General features: G+C 37.3%; 1 protein-coding gene and 1 long non-coding RNA gene across 5 annotated transcripts in view; both read right to left on the bottom strand.

The window, feature by feature from the left end:
- The window catches only part of TNKS2 (tankyrase 2), a 66700-nt gene that overhangs the window by 6781 nt on the left and 32385 nt on the right, over nucleotides 1-27534 (bottom strand). Inside the window, exons 12-24 of one of the 4 annotated variants that reach the window (XM_077945011.1) lie at nucleotides 26368-26539; nucleotides 23492-23580; nucleotides 18322-18467; nucleotides 17586-17751; nucleotides 16321-16540; nucleotides 13698-13807; nucleotides 12778-12966; nucleotides 10088-10340; nucleotides 9092-9174; nucleotides 7352-7472; nucleotides 3891-3988; nucleotides 3356-3430; nucleotides 1497-1602 (exon numbers count right to left, since the gene is read on the bottom strand). In XM_077945011.1, the coding sequence (XP_077801137.1) occupies nucleotides 1497-1602; nucleotides 3356-3430; nucleotides 3891-3988; nucleotides 7352-7472; nucleotides 9092-9174; nucleotides 10088-10340; nucleotides 12778-12966; nucleotides 13698-13807; nucleotides 16321-16540; nucleotides 17586-17751; nucleotides 18322-18467; nucleotides 23492-23580; nucleotides 26368-26539 (1828 nt within the window). 4 annotated transcript variants of the gene reach the window in all.
- LOC144331191 (uncharacterized) lies at nucleotides 18606-21342 on the bottom strand. The gene is made up of 2 exons (XR_013398152.1): nucleotides 19968-21342; nucleotides 18606-19144 (listed from the first exon to the last, which is right to left on the bottom strand). It is a non-coding gene; the product is annotated as an uncharacterized LOC144331191 (long non-coding RNA).

Below are 27534 nucleotides of genomic sequence, written 5' to 3'. Positions count from 1 at the left end.
TTCTTATACCTCTTCTCTTCTATCCTTCCACTTTTGCCTTTCATCAATTGCGATACAAGGTTCTATCTGCAAATGTGGTGCTTTCCCTCACCCCCTGCGTATTGACTTCCCTTTCCTCTTTCCTTGGGAGTGGAGTAGAGTGGCGGATGGAAAAAGTCAAGAAACCACAGCTAATTCATTTATCAAGATCATGTTCTCTGTCCACAGAGAGGCAGGAAAATATACTGAATTCTACTTTACAGAAATACAGATGAATAGAATCACTTTTTGAATTAACTTGGGAAAACCAAAATTATTTATATTACAAATTAGAGAAACCACATTATAACCATCACGTTAACAGATAATAAATATGCTCTGTGTCAAGAGATTATCATGATAATTATTTAGGGTTTTGGAATAAGGAGTGCAACATGTTTAGATACTGCACATGAATCCATTCTGTTATAGCCTTTCTCCCAGGGTATTATGAAATTTACTGTGTTTTAAAGAACTTTACAGGTCTCTAAATTTTTTCTGCAATCAAGGACAAATGAAGAAATAGACTGGAACTACTATGGGTAATGTACTTGAAGGCCTTGCAAATACTACATTAATATATTTAACTTTGCTAAAATTTGAAAGACTAACCAACACCTGCCAGCTTATAATACAAAAAAGTAGAAAATTCCAAGAAGAATAAGTAATTGTGCTTTCAATTTAATTCTATGGTTTCAATTCTACAGTCATTAGAAACCTCTACAGGTTCAATAACAATGGCTGTTGTCAAATTGTGTGGGTTTGATACTTAGAATCAAAATCAAATAGGATGTATATCTTCTTCTGAGGTGATTCCCAGGTCTTATTTTTAATTCAATCAACTAGTTAAAAGTAAAACACAAAATTTCTTAGAGTGACCATAAGCAAAATTTACTATTTAAAGAAAAAAGGGGCGGGGCGCGGTGGCTCAAGCCTGTAATCCCAGCACTTTGGGAGGCCGAGACGGGTGGATCACGAGGTCAGGAGATCGAGACCATCCTGGCTAACACGGTGAAACCCTGTTTCTACTAAAAAAAAAAAATACAAAAAAACTAGCCGGGTGAGGTGGCGGGCGCCTGTAGTCCCAGCTACTCAGGAGGCTGAGGCAGGAGAATGGCGTGAACCCGGGAGGCGGAGCTTGCAGTGAGCTGAGATCCGGCCACAGCACTCCAGCCTGGGTGACAGAGCGAGACTCCGTCTCAAAAAAAAAAAAAAAAAAAAAAAAGAAAAAAGGAAAAGATAGTCAACACTCTCATTTCTATTTTTTGTTGTGGTAATCTTATTTAAAAACAATCCATTATAAAATACACAAATTCAAAAGAAGTTGAAAACATAAATGTAAAAGTTACAGAAATACTAGGTTTATTATAAAAGAATGACATAAAGAATATACAGGCTTATTATTATTTCATATCTGAACAAAAAAAAACTATCCTAATGTGGAGAACAGTGGTAGAGTCGGTAGGGAGGAATCTTACCATGAAATAGCATTCGTTCATTGGCATGGTTGTGGTTTTCTTCAGAAACTTCTTTTCTCCGGTGAGTATATCTTTCCCATAGTTTCTTGTTACAAACCTTCTGAATCTATAAAAAATAAACCAGAAAAACCAAATCTTTAAGTATTACTTACTGACTTCCTCATCTAAACCAAAGATGGGCCATACATTTAGCTAGAAGGTAGGCAAAACTTTTCTCTGAAATATAAAATGTGTTATTCTAATCAACTAAAAATACTTTGTCCCAACCATAAAGTTGGAAGTATAGCTACATTTTGAAGATTAAAAAAATTCAAAGAAAAGAAAGGCCATATGTGAAGCTCAGGAATACTGTTAATTTATTAAAACACTTCCAGTCTCATTAACTTAAAACTATTACAAAAACACCTCCAAATCAGACATGCCGAGTTTTTTCTGTATTAAGTACTAGAAATTTCAAGTATCCTTTTCCCCCCAATGTATCTGTCTCAGAGTGCCATATTAATCTGTTTAAAATTAAGAATATTTGAAATAGTGTCCCCCAGCCCCCAACACACACACAATTACTCCCTCGACCTTCTAATACTGAAAATTTTTGTCTGCAAAAGATTTTAAGGTGGATGTTAGTCTCATTAGGAGTATTTCTAGGAAAAAAATTCACAATACTAGCGTCGTTTCTTAGCTGTGCTTAAAGATGCTACAGCCCCCTGCTGGTTCCTAGAGCACACCTGGAAGCTGATGGTGTTAGTCTTGGCTCAAATAACGCAAAATATTACCACAGATGTAATCAAGGACCATAACTGTCACAAATAGATCTCATTTATGCATTAAAAAGGAACAACAACAACAAAACCCTGTTTCATCACTGAAAAAATTTTCATTAAACACTGCATGAAAATACCTTTGTTAGAGGAAGAAAACAGTGTTATCTTTCTCAAATCCAACTACTTTAGAAATCAAACACACAATCTCTCTCCTGTTCTCACTCCTAACAAAACTCCACACATTTTGTTAACGCTTGTAGACAAAGCGGACTTGACTGAAATGTACCTGTAGTAGGCACGTATTTCTCTGATTAAATATTATACTCATAGTATGTTATGAAACAGTAATACAATACAGCTGAAAGATTTGATACTGTTCAGAGTTTAACATTTGTGTATTAGAAAGGCATTTGCCACATTTTCATTCTAACTTTATGTCTTATTTTTACAATTATTAGGAATATACTGCATCAATGTAGTTAATACAAATTCATTATGCATGAAGTATGGTGTGCAGTTTTGATTACTATAGTTCAAGAAAAACACAATGTTGAAAAAGTTCCTAAGAAGAGTAACTGAAATCAGTAAGACAGGACAGTCACCAAATGACTCAAAACATTTTAAAAATATATATTTTTTGGAAAAGATGAAGAGAGTACTATTAAAATTTATAAAAAGGTAATATATTTGGGGACTTTCAGAAACCTGTAGTCAATCAGGATAAAAAAACAAGCATTGTATGACTATAAAGATGGTATCTGCCACAAAAAAAATTCAGCTTTGTTACAGTAGAGTACTTTAACAGTACTTTATATTATAAAGTCTTAAACCTATAGTATTTAGCAGTACCCCAAGATAAAGCATAACCCGTACACTTGAATATGTTCAACAAGAATTGAATTATTATCAGTTATTAAAAATAGCACAGGGATTTGGAGAATATTAACCTTCCAAGGGTATCTTCTTCCCCAAAATAGTCTCTGATGCCAAGTCAAGAACTTACCAGGCTAGACAGATTATATTCTTATGAAAGTTACTTATGGCTTCAGGCTTTGAAAACTATGGTCTCAGAAAACTTTACTTTCACTAATTTATTACCTTGAGAATATTATATCTGTTGAAGATTCCACCTGCATGACCTCCATCTCTGTGCTCTCGAACTGTACTTTGCATCTGTCAGAAAAATGGTTTGAAATATATGTGCATTAGCATTTGTGTATTTTCTGATTTGGGGAACATGGTTCTTGACTCATCTGATTCTACTTTTGAGAATACAAAACAGGTTGTAATATTTTTGTTATTCAAAGAATATGAGGGCTGGGCATGGTGCCCCACTTTGGGAGGCCGAGGCAGGTGGACTGCCTGAGTTCAGGAGTTTGAGACCAGCCTGGGCAACGCAGCGAAACCCTGTCTCTACTAAAAATACAAAAACAAAAGCAAACACAAACACAAAGAATATGAGTCTTATAAATTCATGAGTAATATTTTCTAGAGACAGTTATTAATCAGCTTGAAAACAGCATTTATAGGTGAAAATTATATAATGCAAACTAAAGGAAGAAGAAGAAACAAGAGCATACAAAGTGAACCAAATATATAAGGCCAACCTACTATTGAAGGTATATGAACATACCTCTTCCTCCACAGACTGAAACTCTTTATCATCAGGAGACAGATCTATGAGAATTGTTCCACTACCAGAGGTGTTCAAAGTTAAATATGGGTTAAGACCTATGAAACAAAATTTAAAGGTAGAAAAATAAATTGCCAATAAACAATGAACATCAAAACCAAAAATAACTACCTAATTTTTCTGATGCTTACTACCAATTTTTTTTTTTAAACTTTTTTTTGAGATGGAGTTTCGCTCTTATTGCCCAGGCTAGGCTGGTGCAATCTTGGCTCACCACAACCTCCGCCTCCTGGGTTCAAGTGATTTTCTTGCCTTAGCCTCCTGAGTAGCTGAGATTACAGGCATTCGCCACCACAACTGGATAATTTTGTATTTTTAGTAGAGACGGAGTTTCTCCATGTTGGTCAGGCTGGTCTTGAACTCTCGACCTGAGGTGATCCGCCCACCTCAGCCTCCCAAAGTGCTGGGATTCACAGGTGTGAGCCACGGTACCCGGCTGCTTACTATCAATTTTAAAAAAACGTTTTATATTGTGATAATTTAGATATTTTCTAAGGCTGAAAGTACAGAGTTCCTATGTCCCCTTCACCCACTTTCCCCTAATGTTACCATTTTATATAACCATAGCACATTTGTCAAAACTTATTAACTAGGCCAGGCGTGGTGGCTCACGCCTGTAATCCCAGCACTTTGGGAGGCCGAGGCGGGCGGATCACAAGGTCAGGAGATCGAGACCATCCTATCTAACCCGGTGAAACCCCGTCTCTATTAAAAATACAAAAAATTAGCTGGGCGTGGTGGTGGGCACCTGTAGTCCCAGCTACTCAGGAGGCTGAGGCAGGAGAATGGTGTGAACCCGGGAGGCAGAGCTTGCAGTGAGCTGAGATCCAGCCACTGCACTCCAGTCTGGGCGACAGAGTAAGACTCCATCTCAAAAAAAACAAAAAAACAAAAAAACAAACACTTATTAACTAAATTATTGACGTCATTTTTTCACTAGTTTTCCCCATTAATGTCCTTTTTTTTGTTCTAGGATCAAAACCAGTACACACATCACAATGCATTTAGACTACTACTTTTTGACCTGACAAGTTATAAGGGGTTTTGTGGAAATATTTCAGAAAATCTTTCTCTTCTTTATCTCCTATTCTTAATGAGTTTGTAACACATTTTCTTCTTCAAATTACTTTCTTTACTAACTATGCAGTCTTTTCAACATTTAATCTTTCTTCTTTGTAAATATGAGGAAGAATTATGACAGAAACCTGCATAGCCTCAGGTAATTTTAAATCACCCCAGAATGAGAAATTCATAGTTTACCACCTATTGAATGTATATTCTGTCCCATAATATATTGTTTATCTCAGCAATGAATTTATGGTGTTTTCCAAATGTCAATGATCAAGATAATCATATCTATTTTTGTATCTTTACTCTTATAAAAGTTTTTTAAACGGAATTTTAAACAGAATTTTCTAATTCCTTTGGTGTATTTGTAGCACAACTCTCTCCTTTAATCTCTACAACAATATCTCCAACACTGCTGTTTTCCCATGTAGGGGCCAAATCCTTTACTGCTGGGTTAGTGCATGGAACTCTGCCTCTGGAGACGAAGGGCACTATTCTGATTCTAAGCTATGGTCTGAAGAACAGGACTACTACCAACATGCCAATGCTAATGAACACTTACAGAAGTGGCTGAATTGCAATAATCTTTATGGATTATGAAGAGCATATGGAGAGTATTTTATAGAATAAAGACTGTGACAAATGCTTGACTGAGGCATCTGCAACATATACAAGATGTTTATCAATACTGAAAGATCAGTATGGTACTAGTCATCTATTGACTTGATGCACGGAATAATAGGTAAGGCTGTTAAGATAAGTCAGCATGATAAGAGTGTTAGAAAATCATCATAGGCAGCTACCAGTTCCACTTTGCAAATCAGGTGTAAGTATGGAATCCCTGTTGGTTGACTAACATCAGATTGGGGGAACAAAAAAGAATCTTGGCTTTGAATGAACATAAGGAAGATGGTAATTTTATGTAGGAAAGTGACCCTGATATGCTGGATCAGACACAGCATTTTGTCTCATGACGTTTCTCCTTATCCAAGTGGAGCTGGATGTATCAGAGTGACTACAGGACCAGAGGTGGCATGGAAGTACCTCTGCCATTTGGAGGCAACGTATCCATTTCTGTCATTGAGCCTTTCAGCTTTTCAGTGCAGTTCTAATAGCTATGATATGTTTAATATACAAATACTGCCTGTTTTCCTTTTCTACCCTGCCTCTTTCCTAAAAGACTCTCGTTATCCTGGTACTCCAACGTATTTTTTATCATACCAGATCAGTATTATTCCAGTAGAGTCACAACAATGGTCTACAACTGAGGGTTCTAGTTCCTCATTTTTAGTGCTAATTATATTGTATACTAATATTTCAGGAAATCATGGATTTTTCCTCCTCTTTATCTTATAAAAATTTGTCTTCTATACTAGAAACAGCCAAGACCATATTGCATTTTAAATATCTTATCCTAGTTCCTATCAGGCAGTAAAATACATCTACCTTCAACTGAGCTTATTCTAAAATATCAGTTTAAAGTATTCCTTAGCTTGAATCATCTATGTTTTTAGAGGTGCTCTTATTTCTTCAGCGGTGGACCCCATCCTGGCTAGCATACATTCTTTCCTGAAAATACCTTCATTTTTACTGATGGAGGTTTCTCTTTAACCCCAAGTGTACGGCCAGGATGTTCAATTATTGAATATTATTGACCCCAGGATAAATCACTCCCTCAGTTGAACAATAAAGTTACATGTGGTTTTGACACTTAAAACAATTCACCTTTTTATACACAGACCTGGTATAAAGTGTTAACATCTGCTGAATAAATGCAATTTGCATTTTCCTTAAGCACCAACATTAAGGAGAAATAAAATTATTATTCAACTTTGTTTTGTTCAATTTCCTCAGTTGCAACATTATTGCTTTCAAGTATTTTCATCCCAAGCTCTTACAAATTTATCTATGTAAGAGATTTAGTACAGTACTTTGTGGGTTAGCCTGAACACTTAGTTATTATCTATTATATTACCATAAGAAATGAGATACCTAAGTTTTGGACCTTTAAAATAATAAAATTTTAGAGCTAGAACAACTTTAGAAAATAATCTCAACTAACTTCCTTATTTTCAGGAGCTAAAACAATTCCCAAATTTCTGAATGGTCCAGAAGTTTTACTTAGGTTCACATTGTTAACAGCAAGCAGCAGCTCAGTAAGTTTAAGTTAGTAGCACAGCTAAGACTTGATCCCAGTTTCCTGAATCCTAAATTAGTATTCTTCCTATTAAACAGATTCTTTCACATATATTTTTAAATTATAACTTAGTACACTGAGGGTTGCCTTTAAGCAAACTGTTAAATTGACAACAGCAATTATTACAATAAAATACCTTGTTGTCCGGAGATAAGTCTCTCAACTCCTTTAATTAGTTTGTGCCTATGTCCGTAAGCATTGATTCCAATCTCCTTCAGCTCCTTGTGCCCCATCTCAACTAATACATCCAAAGTGATCTTACAAAAGAGGAGGAAACTACTTAGAATGCTTACTTATTTGGCGGACATTCATATATTGGTGTTTTCATAATATATATGATTCACACATTTACTCCAGATTATTTTAAACATTTCAAAAAATATTATTTCCATTTAGCATAAGAACCTGAGCAGAACGAAAATGCGAAACAAAAACGCACTTTCAAATTAACCACATTCAAGTATTCTATTTTATCTTTTCCATAATACTTTTCTACCATCACTCTACATCCAACCCTATTTATACAATGTCTTTCAATGGTTCCTTCTGAGTCTGGACTATGCCAAAAGGTACTTGTGCATCACTGTTCAAAGTAACCCTTTTATCTTTAATACAGTAATACACTATAGCTTCATGAAATTGAAGCCATTCTTAAAAATCCTGTTTTACTTACACACGTTCCATGAAGCATTCCCCGATGAGCCTAGGTCACAGTAATCTTTTCCTTCTTCAAATTTCTGTTTTTATTTGTTTTTTGAGACAGAGTTTCACCCTTGTTGCCAAGGCTGGAGTGCAAAAGTGCAATCTCAGCTCACTGCAACCTCTGCCTCCCGGGTTCAAGCGATTCTCCTGCCTCAGCCTCCCAAGCAGCTGGGATTACAGGCGCCTACCACCATGCCCGGCTAATTTTTTGTATTTTTAGTAGGGACAGGGTTTCATTATGTTGGCCAGGCTGGTCTTAAACTCCTGAACTCAGGCGATCCACCCGTCTCAGTCTCCCAAAATGCTGGGATTATAGGCATGAACCACCGTGCCCAGCTCCCTTCTACAAATTTCTAAAATCTATGGTAAAACTTGAATTTTCATATGTTCTTTTTTTTTTTGAGACAGAGTCTCGCTCTGTCACCCAGGCTGGAGTACAGTGGTGTGATCTTGGCCCACTGCAACCTCCTCCTCCTGGGTTCAAGCAATTCTTTGCCTCAGCCTCCTGAGTAGGTGGGATTATAGGCACCTGCCACCGTGCCTGGCTAATTTTTTTGTATTGTTAGTAGAGACGGGGGTTTCACCATCTTGGCCAGGCTGGTCTTGAACTCCTGACCTTGTGATCCACCCACCTCAGCCTCCCAAAGTGCTGGGATTACAGGCATTAGCCACTGCGCCCGGCCATATGTTCTTATTCCACTTCCATAACTACACTGAAAGTCCCTTAGAGTGCAAATCTACAGTAACATTATTTTCTGAACAACAACAAAAATCAGTAAATGTATTTTGACACAGTACTTTAAACTGAGACTGCTTAGAAAAGCCCAGATATGGCTGGCATATTCACATATCTTCCCATAGCAGCTAGAAAAGTGTTAGGCTTAAAAGAGATAACTGAATAGACAGTGCTCAAGGATAACTTACTTCAAGAACTGAATAAGCTAAACTTCCCATTCAAGAAAGCTATTTTACCATTACTACATGAGTCAATTGTGTGCTAGTGAACTAAATGGAAGTTCCAAGGTCAAGCCAAATTAGAAGGCTGACTGATGTCATTTCTTAAAAATCATTCTCCCCCAATAGCTTACATGGTTCAGCTCATTTCAAGTATGTTCCAAATTTTCCTTGAGTTTCCATAAACCACTAATCCAAACAATATGATTCATCTACTCACCTGTTCTCTCTCAAATATATCCATTAGGTGCTCAAGTCCAAGATTCCTTACGAATTGAGTTATGCTAAAATCTACTCCTGGAACTGGGAAATAAAAAAATCCAAAACAAATGGAATTTCACATCAGAATAATGTATTTCATTCATCACTATAACAATAAAGTCTTGTAATGTTACTATATATGAAGAAAATAATTATTTTTTCAAAAACAAATATTAATAGCCACTTAAGATACAATACTGAACAAGAGAAAGCTATAAAATTTCAACATTAGAAATAAGGTAATCAATGGGGCAGTCTCAGTACTCTCATTTTTATTTTAAACTTTGTTTTTAATTGCATCTGTATTTTTAAAACCAGTTTTCCTATCTTTCAGGATGTAAGCTACTTCACAAAAAAGTTTATAAAAACAAGCTCCACATTGTTGCATAAGGTGAGATGAATTTTAACAGAAAAAGTTTACATCTAAAAAGTAGATTAAGGGCTGGGGATGGTGGCTCACGCCTCCAATCCCAGTACTTTGGGAGGCGTGGCGGGTGGATCACCTGAGTTCAGGAGTTCAAGACCAGTCTGGCCAAAATGGTGAAATCCCTCTCTACTAAAACTACAAAAATTAGCTGGGGGTGGTGGTGGGTGCCTGCAATTTCAGCTACTCGGGAGGCTGAAGCAGGCAGATTGCTTGAACCCTTGAGGCAGAGGCCGCAGTGAGCCGAGATCGTACCACTGCACTCCAGCCTGGGCGACAAAAGCAAAACTCCATCTCAAAAATAAATACATACATACATACATAAATAAAGAGTAGGTTAGTAGCACAAGACTCTTCAACTCTCAACTTGGAAGGAAGAAAGCAACACAAGGCTAAACCTTTTTAAGGCTATGTTAACTAATTTGATACTAATACCTTGTATTTAAGGTTAAAAATGACTTTTTAGTATCCCAAATGTCAAATATGGGGCTACAATACCAGTTAGAAAGTTATTTTTGTAGAATGTCTCACCCTCCTTTTTCTCCAAACCGGAAGCACCCTCTGTTCCACTTGAACTAACTACTGAAGACAGTTCTGAAAAACTCCCAGATAAGTTGTCAAGACTGCTGGCTGCAGAAAGGCTTGATGGGCTAGATGGACCTGAAGAGAGAGCATCTGCAGTGGCTCCTGGGCTTCTCACACCATTGAGCACTTGAGGCTTGTAACAAGAAGGCAGCGCAGAAGGGGGCATGGCTGCTGTCAGAAGAGCGCTGACATCATCTGCCTAGGGTACGTGTCAGAGACAAAATCTGCCATAAGCAACTTTTAAAATGCTATTATACCTAATAAAATATATTTCAAAATATGACAAAACCCAGCAATTTGTGCCAGGATTTTCACAATGGAGGATTATTCATTTTAAAAAGTGAAGCAAAGAGGTTAATACAGGTCAAACATCCCAAATCTGAAAACTTTTAAATGTTGACATGAAGCTCAAAGGAAATGTTCATTGGAGCATTTTGGATTTCAGATTTTGGGATTGGGGATGCTCAACAGTAAGTATAATGCTTGAGTATAATATTTCAAAATCTGAAAAAAAAAGTCCAAAAGCTGAAAACACATCTGGTTCTAAGCATTTCCGATAAGGGATATTCAACCTGTATCCAGCTAAACTTATTAAAATATAAGACATAACTGAGAACATCTCTTCCAAAATACATATTATCAAAACACAACCTAAATATGGCAAAGCATGAAAAAAACCCTAATTCTGATATTGTGACTGAGAAGCACAATGGATTACAGAAATACCAATCTTAAAAGGTAAGAGATTTTAGTCATATTGTAGTTATTCTGAAAGAAGTAATTCCACCTACACAGAACTTTAGAAAACAGAATTGTTTGTATTTCCTGGAAAATATTCAGCAATGTATTTGTTCCTCAAAATTGAAAGTTTTTTGGAGAGAAGGTGGGTAGAAAAGATAATAATTTTAATCAAATCTGCTAGAATGGGGCCGGGTGCAGTGGCTTATGCCTGTAATCCCAGCACTTTGGGAGGCCGAGGTGGGCGGATGGATCACTTGAGGTCAGGAGTTTGAGGCCAGTCTGGCCAACGTGGTGAAACCCCATCTCTACTAAAAATACAAAATTATTCGCTGGGTGTGGTGGCGCATGCCTGTAATCCCAGCTACTTGGGAGGCTGAGGCAGGAGAATTGTTTGAACCTGGGAGGCGGAGGTTGCAGTGAGCCCAGATTGTGCCACTGTACTACATTCTGGGTGACAGAGCGAGACTTCTATCTCAAAAAAAAAAAAAAAATTCTGCTAGAATGGAAAAAAGTCCTCACATTTATAGGTACATTAATTTGTTTAATCGGTAATATGTACTATTCTTTCATAACATTCAACTAATATTCAGCAAGGAGTATATCAGCACTTGTTTCATAGTCATTTGTTCTGCCTATTCCAGTAATCACCTTTCTTCTCCCCCAGTCTATGCATTCCCACTGTACTCACAGTTTGTAAATGACATTTGTTTATAATAACAGTACCACTTATTGAGTGCTTTTTATGTACCTGATACCACGCCAAAGACTTTAAGTAAATTACCCCATTTAATTCTCTTACTAACCAGATATATTTTACCCCTATTTATAGATGAGGTAACTAAGCTTTGGAGGTTAGGCAGTTCATAAGATTGTACAACTTAAATGGTGGAGCTGGAATTTTAGGCCCAGTATGTCTGACTCTAAAGCCCTTGTATGTTCTCTAGAGCATTTTGCTTCATTGTCACTTAATTATATCTGGTCGACTAACATATGGGTGGAATGAATTCCAAATGTTCACTTTTATGGTAGTTTGGAGCTAGAAAGATATTTCCCTGAAGAGATAATGTTGTAAATATGGCTGGGTTGTTAGCTGGCTGAGAAAAATCTACTTAAGCCCCAATGCAGCTGAACTACCTCAGTTTCTTATTGTAATGTGGAACAATGGAATCTCTCTCAGTAGAAAGCAGTCTGCAGAAAAGATTCCCCTTCCTTCTCATCTCAAAAAGAATTCCTTCTTCCTTTCCTTTCACTGCTCTAGTCAATGTCCTCAGTGGTAGAGGCAAGAGAGGCATCTGCTTCAGTGCCCAAAGCAGAGGTGGAAGGTTCAGCGGAAGCTCCTACAACTGCTCCATGCTCCAGAGAGAGGGGAAGGAAAACAGGACCTCCACAGGAAAGTGGATAATAAGCTCGTTTCATGAATGGTTAAGGCAGGGTGAGAAACAAGAACTCTGGGATGAGGCGGTGTGGGAGGAAAAGGAAATTCTACTGGCAGCAGGCTTTGTGGCTGCACCTTGGGGGCAATGTTCCCAGTTGGGGCTGTGTGTAAGACCCATGTTCTGTACCATCTTGCGCTGTATGCACTGTAACAGCATTCTCAGAGGGCCTGGGTCTGGTTAGTTACCTAACTAACGTAAGCAGTTATATCATGTACTTCTTTTTCCTCTTTCCAAAATACTCAGTATATAGTAACTGACTGATAATTCTATTCTACAGAAGAATAATTATATTACTTTATAATTCTATTATATTTGAATACTAAAGAACTCTTACATTAAAATCAGGCTAAAAACCAGATTTTGCCATTCACATTGACTACAAAAACATTTTATAACAACATCAAGTGAATTTTAAAAAGTAGAAAAGCATTGAGATTTTTCAAAAAGCCCATCACTTACTGAAACTAAATCTAAAGGTGTTTGTCCTTCCTGATTTTTAAGAGTAGGGTCAGCTCCATGGGCTAGCAACAAAGCACAAAGCTGTGTTCGTCCCTTTTGGGCTGCTTCGTGCAAAGGTGTGAAAGCCCATTTGTCCGTGGCATTGACACATGCGTTATACTTTATTAGCAGAGCTGCTACATCTACATGCTGTAAAAGAAAATACCCATTAGAGTCTGAAATATTATTTTGTCATACTTTACTTTCTTAAGAAGAAACTAGTTATGTACCTACTTCCACATTTTCAAACTTACTCTGGAAATGAAAATTAAAACTCTTTCCCTGCTGGAAATGAAAATTAAAACTCTTTTCCCCCAGCATCACAACTTATAAATAACAGTGGACATTTCGATAACTTGAGAAACTATCTAGAAAAGAGTTAAGAATTCTATTTAGCAGGAAACTAGACTAATATGACTTTAATAATTTCTAATTTATTCAAATGTTATAACTACTAAATTTATAAAGCAGCAATCTTCCTCAATTAATCAAACTATACCACTGAAGATGGTCAATTCTGAATGTAACATTTGGGACTATAATAAGTCAGGAACAATGCGTCTGAATCTGTACAGATTCCATCTACCCCTTTGGTGCCCCGGTGGATTTTCTGGGTACCAACAAACACAATCACCAACATCTCACTGAAAATAAGAGACAGGTGTTAAGGCAGATAATAAAACAAACAACAATACGCCGCATATCACACAGCAAGCTTAGAACAGATTCAGAACTGAAATCTGGAAGTTATTTAACTTCTTCAGCTCTCCCATTTACTTCTCTGTAAAATGAGAACATCAAACTAAATTCCATTTGAGCTGCAATACTGACTTTCACTTTAAAATTCCACAAAATTTTAAAGGTAACATGGAAGAACTTACCCCGTAAGACGCTGCATTATGTAAAGGAATAAGTCCTCCTTTGTCTTGGGCATTCACATCGGCTCCGTGTTGTAACAAATACTCGGCAACTTCTAAATTATTATAACCAGCTAATTTAGAAAAGAAGTAAAATTACTTTACTTGTTTTTTCTTTTTTAGTCCTATGTCATAATACTTCCACTTGTTAATATAAAAAAGTCACTATATGTATACATATATGTATGTATGTATTTATAAGGCATAGACATTACTGAAAACATAAAAGAGATTTTGTATAAATCTGAAAGAGCTCATTGGACTCTATTAACAATTTACCTTCTGGAAAACATTTCCCCCTTGCCTCAAGTTGGAAGCTTTTCGTGTTATCTATCAGTTTTGTGGATTCCCAAAATTATACTGACTGATTTACTTGTATCTTTCCTATGAAGACCTTCCTACCGAAGTCTCTGCCTTCATAGGTGTTACATACCACTTCTGGAACTCAGGGACATGGGTCTCAGGGGCTGCAAGTCAAAGGTTTGCAATCACATACAAGTCAAACCAGAGTGGATCTCAGAGTCCCCTTCCCCAGAAGGCCACAAGAGCATGCTTTTTTGCTAGAGAGAACTCAGCGAGGTACACATCTCTGCAAGTCTGGTAGAGGAACTTAGGAGCTGCTAAAGCCATGAAATAAAACTTATTTCTATTGTAGTTTTTATCCTTTTGCTAAAGGATTTAAAGTAAAAGAATTTAAAAAGATCAAGAAAAATAAAATTATAAAACTACCATAAAATATTACACTAATCTAAAAGTCTTTCCAGGTCTCAAGGTATGGTATTTAACGCTGCAGAAGTGGACAAATATTTTTGTGCATACAAATTATTTGTCACTTACAAAGATAACTTGGACACAGTAAAGTGTTCTAGATAAGCTACAAGAAAGATATAAAAGCTAACATAAATATGCACAGCACAACTTCCAATCAGAGGTCAAGTCATATTTTGTCTTACATTAACTAGAAACTCCTGATAGCCAGTGCAAATAGAGCTTTTTCTCACCATGTTAGCATTTGTGGCTTATCACTTCCAAAATACTTGAAAGACACATAGAGTAATTGGTTTCTTTGGACAGTGAAGTCTCAACTTATATGGAATATTTAAAGGTAAAAAGCATATATAACACCAAGTTATAATACAAGACTGAAATGAACAGAATAGATTTCCATCTCCCACATTACACGAAATGGCAGAAATATTTGCATTATTTTTTCTTGCTTTTTATACCATGTTTAAACCATGCATATTTAGACAAACTTGTATGAGTCCACTGTGCCTATGATGGAACTCCGCCAAGGTATTAGCTATAGCTCAGTGATTTTAATGATTTCCTAACATCTGTAATGCAGCTGAAAAAGTTATTCTGAAACCAAAATATATTGTATACTTGCACTGAAAACAAAGGTACATTGTGCTAGTTTTATGAGTGAAAACTTAGAACAAATGTTATGAAATGAATTGTACCCTGCAAAATTCTTATGTTGAAACCCTAACCCCAGTACTTTGGAATGTGACTCTATTTGGAGATAGAGCCTTTAAAGAGCTAAAAAAGTTAAAATGAGCTCACTAGGTGGGCTCTAATCTAATCTGACTGGTTTCCTTAAAAGTAGAGACTAGAACATATAGAAAGAGACATCATGTTCCATGGGAGGACACACTGAGAAGGTAGGCAAGCCAAGTGGGGGCTTCAGAAGAAAGCAACCCTGCCAACAATTTGAACTTGGACTCCTAGCCTCCAGAACTGTGAGAAAACAAATTTCTGTTGTTTAAGCCACCCGGTCTTTGGTATTTTGTTACGGGGACTCTCACAAACCAAAACAATAAATAACTTTGGTGAGAGGCTTATGCAACTTCTGAGAATTTTGATATATACATATTTTTTCCTGCTTGTGCTTAGCAGCTATCATCAGGAAGAATAGAAAGCTTTAGCTTTCTATAAGGAAGGCTGGCTCAAGTAGGCATATTTTTCAAAACTTGTTTACCAAAGGTGATACCAATAAAATGATGATCTGGAATAATGATTCCCAAAGTATATGGGGACTGGCAGAGCCTACTTCAATTGTTCTTACTGAATGTAACGTACTAGTAGTAAAGTGAACTTGAACTCAGCTAGTAGCTTCAAGTACGGTTGTCCTGTACAAATATACTAAAGAGTATAATGGCGGCATTAGAAGATATTTGATTTGAATTTTTATTTTTTTTTATTTTTTGAGACAGGGTCTCACTTTGTTGTGCAGGCTGGAGTACAGTGGCACAATCAAGGCTCATTGCATCCGTGACCTCTTGGACTCAATCTTTCACCTCAGCCTCCTGAATAGCTGGGACTACAGATGTGCGCCAACACTCCTGGCTAATTTTTGTAATTTTTTATAGAGGTGAGGTTTTGCCACGTTGCCCAGGCTGGTCTCAAACTCCTGGGCTCAAGCAATGCTCCTGCCTTGGCCTCATAAAGTGTTGGGATTACAAGTGTGAGCCACTGCGCTTGGCCTGATTTGAATTTTTAAAGTTTAGTTACAGAAAATACTTCATCTGGGTAAAATTAATTTCAGATGTTACCAGCCTAAATCTGTGAAACTTCATTCACTTACCTGCTAAATGTAAAGGTGTTGAATGTCGGCCTTGGGTATCACGGCAATTTACATTATCAGGAGAGGACAACTTCTTCACTCTGGCTAAACAACCCTTCTTGGCAGCATCTAGCAAAGCTGCATCTCCCCTAAGCAGATCTTGAATATCTGTATCTCCATCTTTAACAAGATCCAAAGGAGTATTTCCATCCCTGTTTTTTTTTGTAGGGTCTGCACCATGCTAGGTATGTGAACAACAGAAAAAAAGGGAGAAATGGCCTAAATGTGCCACTGGTTGATGAGAAAATAGTCAATGTAACTATACCAAAGAAAAACTAAATTTATATTGAGACTTAAAGGTTAACATCACTGTTACTAATGTTTATACACAGAATTATTATAAAAAGAATACAGAGGAGTTAAATATTACTGGATTTTTCTAATGCATTAATGTAGTTAAAATTTTATTTTATTTTATTTTATTTTATTTTATATATTTTTTTTGAGACGGAGTCTCGCTCTGTCGCCCAGGCTGGAGTGCAGTGGCGCGATCTCAGCTCACTGCAAGCTCCGCCTCCCGGGTTCCCACCATTCTCCTGCCTCAGCCTCCCGAGTAGCTGGGACTACAGGCGCCCGCCACCTCGCCCGGCTAGCTTTTTGTATTTTTTAGTAGAGACGGGGTTTCACCGTGTTAGCCAGGATGGTCTCGATCTCCTGACCTCGTGATCAGCCCGCCTCGGCCTCCCAAAGTGCTGGGATTACAGGCGTGAGCCACCGCGCCCGGCCAATGTAGTTAAAATTTTAAACTACATTCAAAATAAAGTCACATTTCATTAAAAATTAACTTTCATGTTATACTATTTTTACTTTTCATGAACATTTGAATAAAGTATAAATCTCTGTATTCTTGTTATTGTAAAATATCCACTGGTATCTGTACTGAACCAGTATCATCCATTTTAGCAGTGCTAAATAAACCTGGCTTGAAAGTAAATAATTCATCAAATATTTTCAGGTTAAAGTAATAAAGAGAAAAACTAAAAATAATAAGAGAACTATCACATGATAGCTGGCTGTAGACAAAAATAACTCTAGGTGCTAGTAAACATACTTATGGATTAAAATATAAAATAATGTTTATGACATTTATTCTAAAATCTAGGTACAGAATTAGATAACATTGTTTCCCATCGCTCACTAGTTTAAGTTTATGCTAGAATTACTTAAAAAACTATAAACATATTCTATGTAATTCATACTGTTTACAGTTAAGTATTTAAATATACCTGGAGCAGAAGTTTGCAAATTTCGTATTTTCCTTTTGCTGCTGCTTCATGTAAAGGTGTAAATTTCCATAAATCAGCTACATTAACTACTGCTCCATGTTTAACAAGAAGTTCTGCAACTTCATAATGTCCATAAGAACATGCATTGTGCAAAGGTACAAGGCCTCTGAAAAGTAATGAATGAACAATAACGCCACAGAAGAACATGTTTTAATTTAAATAATTGCATATAACTGATGAAAGATAATTCTTGAACTACCTAAGGAATTATACCGATTATACTTTGTAGAACCTAAATCTATTTAAGGCAGAAATAATTTCTTTTTTGGTGAGTCAGGGGAGAACATTTAAAACATGTTTTAAATGCAGACTATAACATTCACCCATATATGCAATGTCGAGAATTGTATATTTTTAATAAAAAATAACTTCAAGATAAACTGGAAGAATTCAAAAATCCTCCCTGAAAACTGAAAAATTTACCACATTAAAGGTCAGTATCACACTAATGTTGTAATGTCCTTGGCCATTATAAAATTCCTAGGCATTATGCCAGTGAAGTCTTTATATGAATGCTAACCATATAAAATCTTGACTGAAATTAAGCAGCTCTATTTAATATTTAGGCCAATGTTAGGAAACCGGCTTCCTTGAAAAATAAAACAGATTTCCAGGTTTTCCTAAAAAGGTCAAGTAAAAGTCAGGAAGAGAGTCCATAACAATTGTTGGCATTTACCCTTTATCTTTAGCATGCACATCAGCTCCATGCTGTAGCAGATATTCTACCACGGACACTCTGTTATACCCAGCTGCAAAATGAAGTGGTGTAGACTGACGCCCTTCAATGTCTCTGCAGTTGACACTCTGAACAGTACACAGTTTCTGAAGGACAAAACACAACATACGTGATACTACTTCTACATATTCTCATTTCTTGTTTCAAGTCATTTAGTAGGAATTTTCAAAGTGTCTGACTTACTTTCTTGTCTCATTAAAACAGTATTCTCAGAAACTATTTAGTATTCTTTTTTTTTTTTTTTTTTTTGAGATGGAGTCTTGCTCATCGCCCAGGCTGGAGTGCAGTGGCGCGATCTCAGCTCACTGCAAGCTCCGCCTCCCTGTTTCAGGCCATTCTCCTGTCTCAGCCTCCCGAGTAGCTGGGACTACAGGCGCCCGCCACTACGCCCGGCCAGTTTTTTTTGTATTTTTAGGAGAGATGGGGTTTCACCGTGTTAGGCAGGATGGTCTCGATCTCCTGACCTCGTGATCCACCCGCCTCGGCCTCCCAAAGTGCTGGGATTACAGGTGAGCCACTGCGCCCGGCCCTATTTAGTATTCTTATTTCATCTTGTCATTTACTGGGAATCCCTCTGGTCCTCTCATCTATGCCTTTTTTTGTTATTATTATTATTATTATTGAGACAGAGTCTCGCTCTCTTGCCCAGGCTGGGGTGCAGTGGCGCAATATCAGTTCACTGCAACCTCTGCCTCTCGGGTTCAAGCAATTCTTCTGCCTCAGCCTCCCGAGTAGCAGGGACTACAGACACATGCCACTGTACCTGGCTAATTTTTATATTTTTAGTAGAGACGGGGTTTCACCATGTTGGCCAGGTTGGTCTCGAACTCCTGGCCTCAAGGGATCCTCCTACCTTGGCCTTCCAAATGCTAGAATTACAGGTTGAGCCACTGTGCCCGGCCTCATGTATGCCTTTATATTCTACTTTTTCTAAAGCTCAAGGGTAAATTTTATTATTATCTTTACTATATATATATATACACACACACACACACGCGCACACACGTAAAGTGCCAATCATCAGCAAGTGTAACTTGCATTTTGTGGCAAATACACACAGAGTTACATGAGATTACAGTAGCACCAGCATTACCAAGGGGCTTATTAAGAATTCAGAATCTCAGATCTCTATCTACTGAGTCAGAATTTGCCCTTTGACAAGATCCCTAGGTAATATGTAAACATATTAAAATTTGAAAAGTATTCCTTTAGAGCAGTGGTTCTCAAACTTCAATGTGCATTGGGTCCAACCCTCAAATTTTCAGTGTAACTGATGTGGGCCTAAAAATCTCCACTTCTACCAAGTTCTTGGGTGATGCTGATGCCGGTGGCTCAGGAACCATACTACACTACATGGAATGAAATAACCAGTAGAATGCTGATGGTTAGGCCGAACACAGTGGCTCATGCCTGTAATCACAGCACTTTGGGAGGCTGAGGCGCGCAGATCACTTGAGGTCAGGAGTTCAAGACCAGCCTGGCCAACATGGCAAAACCCTGTCTCTACTACTTGGGAGGGTGAGGCAGGAGAATTGCTTGAACCTGGGAGGCAGAGGTTGCAGTGAGCCGAGATCGTGCCACTGTACTCCAGCCTGGGTGACCAACCCAGACTCCATCTCCAAAAAAGAAAAAAGAGAGAGAAAAAAAAAAAGAATGCTGATGTTTATATACAGTTATACAGTCCTGGGGACTGGGTAGAATTAAGAAAGCAGTCAATTTTCTGTGTTCTTTGGTTCAGATGAGGAAGTGTAGTTATGAAAAGTATGAAAGTTTGGGGAAGAAAAGCAACATAGATAATAAATCAGACTGCTTAAAGAGTCAAAAGAATATATTCATATTAGTCCAGGCACGGTGGCTCACGCCTGTAATCCCAACACTTTGGAAGGCCGAGGCGGGTGGATCACCTGAGGTCAGGAGTTCAAGAGCAGCCTGGCCAACATGGTGAAACCTTGTCTCTACTAAAAACACAAAAAATTATCTGGGCGTGGTGGCGGGCGCCTATAATGCCAGATACTCGGGAGGCTGAAGCAAGAGAATCGCTTGAACCCGGGAGATGGAGGTTGCTGTGAGCTGAGATCATGCAACTGCACTCTAGCCTGGGCAACAAGAGTGAAACTCCATCTCAAACAAACAAACAAAAAGAATATATCCATATTAGTAAAAACTCTTTCCCCTTTTTACTATCCTACGCCCAAAGCAGGGATAACCTAAGCTCAATAAAACAAAGGAGCCTGCTATCAGTGGGTTTACCTCAAGGGGTTTAATCACTGTCCTGGCAAAGCTCTTCTGTGCTTCCCAAATAGAGCTGGTGAGATATACAGATTCAGGGCCCCATTTAAGAGATGGTATTTCAGTGGGTCTCAAGTCAGGTCCCTAGAAATGACTATTTTTAACATGTTTACCAGGTGCTGCTTGGGTTTGGTAGTTATCACAGGCCATTCTACTCTTCACCTGTCAGTTAAATTTTGCCCACTCTGAGACAAGTTTTCTAATAGCAGGTGTTGAATAAAGTATCCAGCCTGGTGGATTATCAGTAAACAAACACAACTGAGCACAACAGTTAAGTGTTCATTAGGTAATACGCAGATGTTCTTGTTCCAGTCATTCGTACAGAGCCATCTGTCTAGAGGTAGGTAAGAAGAATGGTTCATGGAGATAAATGTCCATCAAGTGATTTTAAAAGCAGAGGGGAGGGAAGAATGCCGGATACTTGGCACAGGTTTTCCTGAATCCAATGGCATTATTGTGTTCTCTAAGTCCATTTCCTGCCCCCCAACTTCATCTCCTCTTTATCTATCCCCTCCTCTGGACTCCCTCTATCTTTATAAAAACAAAGTTTAGTCTTTAACATGTTTACTAAATATAGTTTTATGTTCTTTAATATATATAAGAGAATGAGCATTTACAATTCTGTATCTCTCCCTGCCCACACACACCAAAAAAAAAAAAAAAAAAAAAAAATCAGCTAATTGCTTTCAACTTAATTTTCATGTCTCTTGGAAAAAAAAAAAAATCAGTTCACAACCTTTTACCTCAAGTGATTTGTATTTCCACAAGTCAGTACTAATAGAAACAAAATCCTCCTTTCAATATCCTATAAGCCTCCTACTTAAGGGAATGAGAATAATGAGGATCAAAATAAAAACATGTCAAATAATAAAACTGCATGATAGTTGCAGTTTTCTGTGAGAAATGAATTAAAAAAAAATCTGAAGTTATCTGAGATGTCTACACAGATAAAACAACAGAAAAGGATCACATGGATTTTAAAATCAATTTGTAGAAAGCTCTTCATTTAAAACGGCAGTGAATAAATTCCCTCAGAGCTCTAGCTCAGAAGAGAACAACACTTATATTTCCTTCTCAGAAAATCTAAAATTATTGACTTTGTGAGTGGGTCTGTTTAAGATTTAGAACACCCTACAGAAATATAATGAAATTGGCAGGGCATGGTGACTCATGCCTATAATCCCAGCACTTTGGGAGGCTGAGGCGGGAGGACTGCTTTGCCCAGGAGTTTGAGACCAGCCTGGGTAACATAGTGAGACTTTGTCTCTACAAGAAAAAATCAAGAAAATTAGCTTGGCGTGGCGGCATCCACCTGTAGTACCAGTTACTTGGGAGGCTGAGTCAGGAGGATCACTTGAGCCCAGAAGACGTAGGTTGCAGTGAGCCCAGATAGCACCACTGTGCTCCAGCCTGGGCAACAGACCCTGTCTCCCCGCACCAGCCCCCCAAAAGAAATATAATGAAATTATTTCAAATAGCTACTTCTGCCATGAATTAAATCAACCAATTCAGCTTTCTGTAAAACTTACTACCTCTTAGTATCCTCTCAAACAGGACCAGCACTGTTTTGAAAAAGTCTCTAAAGGTGAAGGGGAAGAAATACAAGGCTTGTCTCCCCTACTAGTTTTGGAGAGTAACACCACTGCATTACTGAAAAATTATTTAATTCATGAAGATTAGTTAGTTAAATTTTAATATATATTAAATTCTAAAACAGTCTCACTCTCTCAAAATGTTAGGCCTTTGAGTTATATACAATTTTTGCAGGTAACAGAAATATTTGATACAGAAATATTTGATATTACATATTTACTTCTTTTTCTTTCTTTCTTTCTTTTTTTTGAGACAGTCTCATTCTGTCGCCCAGGCTGGAGTGCAATGCCACGATCTCAGCTTACTGCAACCTCCGCCTCCCGGGTTCAAACCATTCTCCTGCCTCAGCCTCCCAAGTAGTTGGGATTACAGGCACCCACACCACTCCTGGCTAATTTTTTTTTTCCTATTTTCAGTAGAGCTGATGTTTCGCCACGTTGGCCAGGCTGGTCTCAAACTCCTAACCTCAGGTGATCCACCCACCTCAGCCTCCCAAAGTGCTGGGATTACAGACAGGCGTGAGCCACTGCGTCCAGTTTTACATACATATTTCTACAGTAAGAGTCAAAACAGTAAGGAAGGGTTACTCTGGGGAAGACTCTTGTCTGAGAAACAGGTAAGAGCTGAAGTTGTAAGCTCTGGGAAAGAGAAGTAGCAACACTGAATATATTACTACACTAAGCCCTGGATCCCTAGAGGTAGAGGGGGCAAAGAAATGAAGAAATCAGAAGAAATCTATAGACAGAAGTGATACACTGTTTTTCCCCCTTCTTGTTTTATGTGTCATATGTAAACACTAATATAAAATAATTTGATATACTTTATTCTGTTAAAGGGACAAATGAATAGGTTCTTCAAGCAAAACCCATTTGGTATCACCTGAATTTATTTATAGTTGTGAATGTAGTATTCACTGGGATGTGTGTGAAAGTGAAGTCTTTTTTCTTGCATTACTTAAGGCTCCTCATTTGTAGAGAACAATTAGATTATATTATTGACCTTTTAAAGCAAGGCAGATACAAATAAACCAGACTCTTCATTATAACAGTACAGATTAAATAACAAATGTCAAAATAAAAACCCAAAGTTAACAGAAACATAACATTGTATCTTACTTTTACAGTTTCGACATCTCCAGCCTTTGCAGCTTCCAGCAATTGTCTGTCTGCCTCTGAATTACCTAATGAGATACCCTCTAAAAAAGAGAGAGAGAGAAAGAGTGACTAACCTCTACTTGGAAGATGGAACCAAGCTTTATGGAAGGCATCTCATCAGAAAGCAAAGTTCTTTTACAATTTGGTAGATTATGTACGAAATCTCCATGGTAGTAAGAGGTTGTAGGGTGGGAAGGGAAAAATAAGATTCTCTTAAAACTCTTTGAAATACAATACATATAAGCAAAATATGCAAATGTATATAATGATTATAAAATGTGATTTAAGCAATATAAAGGAACATAAAGTAGATGACTAAAGATGGCCTGTTCTATAAGCAAGCCATTGGAATGGTGCAAAAGTATTAAATTAAGACAGCAACCAGAAATCTAACTGTGGTTCTCTCATTAATTAGCTATCTGAACTGGAGGAAGTCACTGGAACTTCCTGGGCCTCAGATTTTTTTAAATTCTAAAGACATAAGGTAGACTGGGAGAAATGTAACATCATTTCCAGGTCTGAAATTCTATGTTTATAGCTCATTTAAAGTGTCAGAAAAGGAAAACATCTACCTTGCACCTTAGAACAAAATAAACTCCAGATGGATTAAAGATGTAAGTATGAAAAATTGAACCTTAAAAATGCTAGAAGAAAACGGGGGAATATCTTCATAACATGGAATAAAAAAGCTTCTTAGAGCAGTACATCAAAAGCAGCATCAAAAAAAGAAAATTGGTATATGGAAAAATATGTCAGGTAATAACAACATTAAACAAGAACAAAATGGAAAAAAACCAAACTGTAACATGCACCTTTAAAGAGAATATATTTGAGGCTACAGTGAGCCAAGATAATGCCATTGCACTGTAGCCTGGGCAACAAGAGTGAAACTCCGTCTCAAAGAAAAAAAAAAATATATATATATATATATATATATATATAAAAATACACATATACATATATATGGTGTTCTCATGAAAGGAGTACTTTGAAAGGCTTCAACAAATGAGGCAAAGACATGAACAAGAAATTCACACATACAAAAAAGATAAATGGTTGGCTGGGCATGGTGGCTCATGCCTGTAATCCCAGCACTTTGGGAGGCCAAGGCGGACAGATTACTTGAGGTCAGGAGTTGGAGACCAGACTGGGCAATATGGTAAAACCCCGTAACTACTAAAAACACAAAAGTTAGGCGCATGCCTGTAATCTCAGCTACTCAGGATGGTGAGGCATGAGAATCGCTTGAACCTGGGAGGCAGAGGTTGTAGTGAGCCAAGATCGCGACACTGCACTCCAGCCTGGGTGACATAGTGAGAATCCATCTCAAAAATAGATAAATAAAATAAAAGAATAATTAAAAAAAAAAAAAGAAGGTCCGGGCGTGGTGGCTCATGCCAGTAATCCCAGCACTTTGGGAGGCCGAGGCGGGTGGATTAGAAGGTCAGGAGTTCGAGACCAGCCTGGCTAACATAGTGAAACTCCATCTCTACTAAAAATACAAAAAATTAGCCGGGTGCGGTGGTGTGTGCCTGTAATCCCAGCTACTTGGGAGGCTGAGGCAGGAGAACCACGTGAACCCAGGAGGCAGAGGTTGCAGCGAGCTGAGATTGCACCACTGCACTCCAGCCCGGGCGACAGTGCGAGACTCTGTCTGGAAAAAAAAAAAAAAGAAAAAGAAAAAAAGAAAAAAAAGAGAAATGGGCAACAAACACTTTAAAATTACGTTCAAACTTACTCATAATCAGAAATGCAAATTAAAATATTTTTTTTTCCATCTGCTAGTAGGCAGAGAGGAAATGGAGAGCTACACTGATGAGACTTTTATAGTTAGCATTAAAATCTATTACTTCTGTAATTCACACATGCATATTCACTCAAGGAAAGTATTAAGAATTGTAATATCTAGTGCTGACAGAAAACAGGTGCTTTCATATACTCCGACTGTAAAATGCTAAATACCAGCTTTCTATTAATAGAAGATAATTTGACAATTACATGCTACCCTTTGACCTGGAAATTCCACTTCAATAATTTATTGTAAGAAACTAGTTGGAAAGACAAGTAAAAAGCTATATGTAATGGTACTTAGTATAAAACTGACAAGACTGTACATTCTATCACTAGCCAACTGCATAGGACCAGTGTTATTATCCCAAAAACTGACAAGGAAATGGATGTGTGATATATGGGGGAAGTAATGGGAATCTTGAAAGCAGTCTTGTAAGTTCACAGTTTTGGCAGATTCCAGGAGGTTGCATCAATCTGCTTTCATCTGTTCAAGCAGTGTTTCTCAAAACTTGGTTCCCAGAACAAAGGCATAAAAATCATCAACGATTTACTGTTAAAGACAGAAAAGCTTGATCTATTACATTTTTCTCATCTGAACTTTCAGATGTCAAAGCTACTGCATTACATTGTAATAAAGGTGGAGATGTACACAAAAAAACTTTAAAATTTATGGGACAAGATCTCCGGGTTGAAATGTTTCATCTATGCCAAGGGTGTAGATATTTGATCTAAATATTTTAAGATGTAATGAATATGAGTGTACTCAGCTGTTAAATGTTTTAATAAGCCAGAGAGTTGGCTACCTTATACAAACTCTACCTCCCTTGAATACGTAGGATCTAAAAATTCCTTTCTTTAAAAATAAATAGCCACCATTTTATCTTACTCTTAAAACTTTCTCGATAAAAACTTGAAAGCCATCTATTTAACTTCAGAAAATGTGCAGAAAATGCTACTGGAACAAAAATCGTAATTATCACTTAATGACACTTGGGGACTGAAGATATTCAGCTGATTAAAAGTATAATAACCTAAGAAGAAATAACCAAAAATTCTCAAAATTTTTTTCTTATTACCAACTCTTACCTATAATACCTGATATGTGAAAAATTTTTAAAGGTTAATTTAAAACAATTCATTTCATGGAAACATATACTACCTTGGAGGAGTTGCTGTACATTTTCATTTCCCATCTGTAAAGCAGTAAAGCCCTGAAGGGATATAATGTTAGGATCACACCCATAGCTCAGGAGTAGGCGGCAGGTTTGTAGATGGCCACAATAAGCAGCTCTGTGTAGAGAAGTCTGACCAAGATTATCCAAAGCATTAACCTTAACAATGCAGAAAAAATTGAAGTTAGCCTGCAATGCAAAATTTAAAACCATGCAATCATGTATTTAACACTTTTTACTACTTTTAAGTCTCAATTCTTCTATGAGGCCTATTATCCAATGCCAAAGCAAGTATTTTTGCTCCAATCTAGAGAATAAATTTACCAATTCATGAAGGCTACCATCAGAAGGAAGACCCAATTTTGGGTTAAATGTGAGATGCTGAATAGTAATTGTGTTTATCATTAAAGCATTCACAGATTCACAGATATTTAGAGCTAGACATTGCCTAAGAAAGTTCAACCCATGTATTTTTACGGATCTCTAAAGTGTAGAAATGTAAAGATTAACCCCAAGATAGACAACTGTAACAAAGCCAAGATAAATTAGCATTAAAATGCTTATTTCTATTGGTTTAATCTTCTCCCTTATTTATTATGTAAAATATATAGATACACATACTATGGAATAGTCACACAGTGGAATCACTCAGCAATAAAAAGGAACCAACTATTGATACATGGATGAATCTCCAAAACATTATACAATGTGGTAAAAGCCTTACACAAAAGTATATATTTTGCATCATTCCATGTATGTCAAGGCCTAGAACAGGCACTTTTATGTCAGAAAAAATAAAATGGTTATCTGTCAAAGTGGAGATTGCCTGGGACTGTGCATTACTTCTGCCATGAGATAATGTATCTCTACAGGAGTTTTGGTTATACAGGTGTATGTACTAGTCAAAATTCGGCAAATATGCGTTTAAGATCTCTGCATTTCACTGCATTCAAATTTTACATATAAAGAAAAACTGTAAACAAAGATTAAACTCTAGTTGATGTGCATGTGGAAGTATTTAGGAGGAACAGTCTGCAAATTACTTTGAAATGTGTGAAAAAATAAGATATTGGTGGATGGAGGGAAAAATGGAAAGATATGTAATAAAACACTATAGTAAAATGTTAGTAATAGAATCTAAGTGGTAGGAAGGT

Source organism: Macaca mulatta, chromosome 9 (assembly GCF_049350105.2).
Source record: "Macaca mulatta isolate MMU2019108-1 chromosome 9, T2T-MMU8v2.0, whole genome shotgun sequence".
Classification (NCBI taxonomy): Eukaryota; Metazoa; Chordata; class Mammalia; order Primates; family Cercopithecidae; genus Macaca; species Macaca mulatta.
The sequence above is the reverse complement of the archived record's forward strand: the minus strand, read 5'-3'. Positions and strand labels throughout refer to the sequence as shown.